The sequence below is a fragment of the Gossypium arboreum genome, chromosome 8 (assembly GCF_025698485.1).
Source record: "Gossypium arboreum isolate Shixiya-1 chromosome 8, ASM2569848v2, whole genome shotgun sequence".
Lineage (NCBI taxonomy): Eukaryota > Viridiplantae > Streptophyta > Magnoliopsida > Malvales > Malvaceae > Gossypium > Gossypium arboreum.
The window spans coordinates 45,905,235-45,909,444 of record NC_069077.1 but is presented as its reverse complement, the minus strand read 5'-3'; the positions used below and the strand labels follow the sequence as shown (position 1 = coordinate 45,909,444).

At 35.8% G+C, this 4,210-nt stretch overlaps 1 protein-coding gene across 1 annotated transcript; it reads left to right on the top strand.

Annotated features, from left to right (window-relative positions):
* Nucleotides 1-3,361: 3,361 nt before the first annotated feature.
* Nucleotides 3,362-3,853, top strand: LOC108465455 (uncharacterized). The gene has a single exon (XM_017765776.1). The coding sequence runs from the start codon at nucleotides 3,362-3,364 to the stop codon at nucleotides 3,851-3,853; it is 492 nt and encodes a 163-aa protein (XP_017621265.1).
* The last annotated feature ends 357 nt before the right edge of the window (nucleotides 3,854-4,210 follow it).

Below are 4,210 nucleotides of genomic sequence, written 5' to 3'. Positions count from 1 at the left end.
ATGATTTTGAGTTGAGCCATTGATGAAACTATGAGTTTTATGAAGTTTGATGATAGTATATGGACGCTTGATGTTGGGCTAACATGTTTTGTCTTTGAATTTTTAATGAATTTGAGTAATTTGGGCTAAATTGTAAAAATGAGATTTTTAGGGATTAAAATGTGAAATAAATGAAATATATGGACTTGTATGAACTCCATAAAAATTTAGCTAAGCATGTGTAAAAGGAAATTTTGTGTATTTTGTGATTTTATAAATCAAGGACTAAAATGTCTAAATGTGAAAATGTGAAAATGTGAGGGCTAATTTTTAAAATGCCCTAAATATGTGTTTTTGGATTGAATTGAATGACTTGGTGAATCATAAAGTTAAATTTGAATTTATATAGATCAAGAACCAAAGAAAACAGAATTAGACCGGGGAAAGTCGAAAGTCGTCGAGTAGTCGATTCTGTTCGTTTGAATCCTTACGAGGTAAGTCAATATACAAATAAATGTGTTTTGAATCGAATTATTATTGTTTATATACTCTTAAACAGTGATGAATGATTATATGAGTTGAGTATGAGATATCCGAGAAAGTATCGACAAAGTTTCAATGTCCGAAAAGCCCCGTACGAACCATAGGAATAGTTAGGATACATACGTCATGACATAGGATCCGATATGTGATTTCGTGTAAGACCACATCTGGGACGTTGGCATCAACTTATGATTTATGTGTAAGACCATGTTTGGGACATCAGCATCGTATTTGATTTCGTGTAAGACCCTGTCTAGGATAGTGGCATCGATATTCAATTACATGTAAGACCACGTCTGGGACGTTGGCATTGTACGAGCTTTTCGAGCTATCTGAGTATCCTTATTGATTCCGAACGGTTCAACGGGCATTCCGTTTGAAGTGTATATTAAGATCGAGAATGAAAGGTAAGCATATTTATATATGTGTGAACATATAAATTATGTTTGTATTATATGGAAACATGATGTACATATGAGCAAATGATTATGAGTATTTGAGCTAAGTGAGAAATATGAACTTGACATTGATTTATGCTATGATTCGTACAAATGATTTGTTTATGGTTGTGATTTGTGATAAGTTTATTTGTATATGGCTTACTAAGCTTTTGAAAGTTTCCTTTGTGTGTGTTTTCAACTGTTTTATAGATATCGAAGCTATTGGGAGATCGGGGATCATCGAGGATCATCATTACACTATCGAACTATATTTTGGTACCTTTTGAAAATGTATATATTGAAGTATGGCATGAATAGGCTAGAAGTTTGTGAATATGTTTGGTATTTTGTATATCCAGCCATGTGATTTGGCTTGGTTTTGGTTGTGTATATGATGAGTTTTTGGTATGAATTATGTGATTCAATAATGTCTATGTGATATATTCGTGAATGGCCAAGTGAATTGGTCAATTTGGTAAGTTTTGGTATGTGCTTATTTGAGGAATTTGGTAAGGTTTGGTATGATATTGTATTAAGGTAATGAATCTTATGTTTTGGGTATGATTTCGGATTATGTTTTGGTATGGATTAATAGCATGAAATTGGTTTATTATATTATGGCATCATGGTCTATGATTTAGTTGTGAATTGGTTGAAAACTTGATATGTAATTGATGCCTATTTGTTAATTGTAAGGAGGCCCCTTAAGGGGTGGTATTATGGCCTTGTAAATGGCCTATTTTTGCCCACACGGGCAGGGACACTGGCGTGTGTCACTACCGTGTTGCTCGAGGGCCATTCGAAATGAGCCTGAGCATACCACACGGTCGCACACACACAGGCGTGTGCCAGGCCGTGTGGCCAAGTCAGTTTCGAGCACGACCTAAACACACGGGCGTGTGACTGGTTGTGTGACCTAAGTCAGTAGCCCCCTTAATTTTCACACGGCCTGACAAACGAGCATGTCTTGTGGCCGTGTGGAGAAGTTAGTATGTATGCCCTGTTTTGCCATAGCCTAGACACACGGGCGTGTCTAAAGCCATGTGAGGCACATGGCCTGTTCACACTGGCGTGTGACCTTTGTGACTTTGAAAAATGTTTAAGTTTTGAAGAATTTTGTATGAGCTCGGTTTGGTCCCGACCCCTTTCTAATGCATGTTTATGACCTATGTAAGGGACTCTATAATGATGTGTCACTTTGATGCTATGTTGATTATGAAATGAATGCGAATTCTTCTGATATGTTTGGTAATGCTTCTTAACCCTAATCCGGCGATGGATACGGGTTAGGGGTGTTACAAACATAAGGACCTTGAATTTAAGGTTCTATAGCTATTAGACACTTTTAGCTATTAGAATATTACTTTTGCACTTTACGCGATTTAGTCCTTTTTACCGAATTAAACATTCAAATGATAAAATTTCTTAAAGAAAATTTCACACAATCATATTTTCATCCTGTAGACATTAAAACAATAATAAAATAATAATTTTGACTTTGGATTTGTGGTCCCAAAACCACTGTTCCGATTTGACTAAAAACGGGTTGTTACAATATTCATGCATATATGAGATAAGCCTTCCATATAGATTAAGGGAGAATGTCACATGTACTTGTCATGCATATATTGATCAGTCATTATTGAAACTAGATATTAAAAACCTTGAATTGTTTTTTCTAAAATATTGAGTGGGAGGTCTCTAAACAAGACCTATAGCCTCCATCAAGGTCTATTATGATGACATGGCAATTTAGCTACCCCACTATAGAATTTTCATGTGGATCTCACTGATGAGATTTCCTGAAAGTAAGTGGAACTCTCTTATAATTGTACAATATTTGGATCGACCTTTGTGGCAGGTACTATTATACGATATTTAAAGAAGTTCTATCTTCAAAGAGGATAACTAGTCACAGCATGTTACTCGATGAGATTGTCCTACAATGACTCATTTGTGGTGAATAATGCAATAGGTGTTGAGTTAATGGTTATACATTCAAGATCTTCGAGTTAAGTAACTCCCCACAGAGCTCTACTTAAGTTCGAATGATGGCCAAACGTTACACGATTATTAGTACGTGTGAATGCCTAAAGAAGGTGCATGCACTAATTAGATGAAAATCCATATTCTTACTAGTTGATCATGCTCACCCCACGGTGGCTTGATTCAATGGGTGTAGGAATTATCGTTGCAATCACTTACAAATGTTTTCAAGGTTTAATGTAAGATGCATGCAACATCTTAATGCATATCATAATGTTGGAAAACATTTTCAAACATTTGCTTAATACAAAGATATTAATATATGAATGTTTTGTTTTCAAGTTGAAAATAACACCAACTCCCTTATTGAACATACTCATTGAAAACAAACTGAACGAAAATAATTATCAGGAATGAAAAAGAACTTGATAAGTGTCTTGAGCTATGAGAAACTTAAAATAAAATTTGATAATAAGTGCCTATTGGCCACTCAAGCTGAGGCTAGAAAACGCTGGGAGAAGTCTAATGAGATGGATCATTGCTATATGATGGCAAACGTGACCAGCACCTTACATAAGCAACTTGAGAGCTATAAGACTGCCAAAACGATTCTGGATAAGCTAGAAGACATGTTTGAATGCCAAGCTACCGTGGCTCGACAGTCTGCTATAACTAATTTGGTAAATGTCCAGCAAAAGCTCGGTACTCAAGTTAAAGACCATATGATAACTCTTATGGTATATTTTACCAAGGCGATGGACAATGAGACCAATTTGGACCAGAACACTCAAATTGAAAAGGTGTTCAAGCGTTTGTCCAAGGAATTTGCTGGCTTTCAGGCCGCATGTAACCTTGGCAACAAAAAATTGACACTTACACAACTCATAAAGGAGTTACAATCTTAAGAGTTGATGTTGAATGGTAGTCAGCTGGTTTGAAGAGCAAAAGCAAATATAGCTAATGCTTCTTCTTCAAAAGGTAAGAGAAAGTGCGCTAAGAAAGGCAAGACTAAGGTCTCTTGGCCAGCACAAGTGGAAAGGAAGAGAACTAGAAAGCCTAAAGACTTTTCTAAGTTTAAATGCTTTTTCTATAGTAAGAAAAGACATTTCAAGAAAAAATGTAAAGAGTGGTAGGAATACATGGCCACCAAAACCAAATGTATGGAACTCTATATAATAAAAACTTGTTTAGTGGAGGATTCAATAGACCACTGGGTCATTGATTCGGGAGCCACTAATCATGTTTGTGTTTCTCTACAGAGG

Coding starts and splice junctions, on each gene's coding strand:
- LOC108465455 (XM_017765776.1), top strand. CDS start 3,362: ATGAAAAAGAACTTGATAAGTGTCTTGAGCTATGAGAAACTTAAAATA.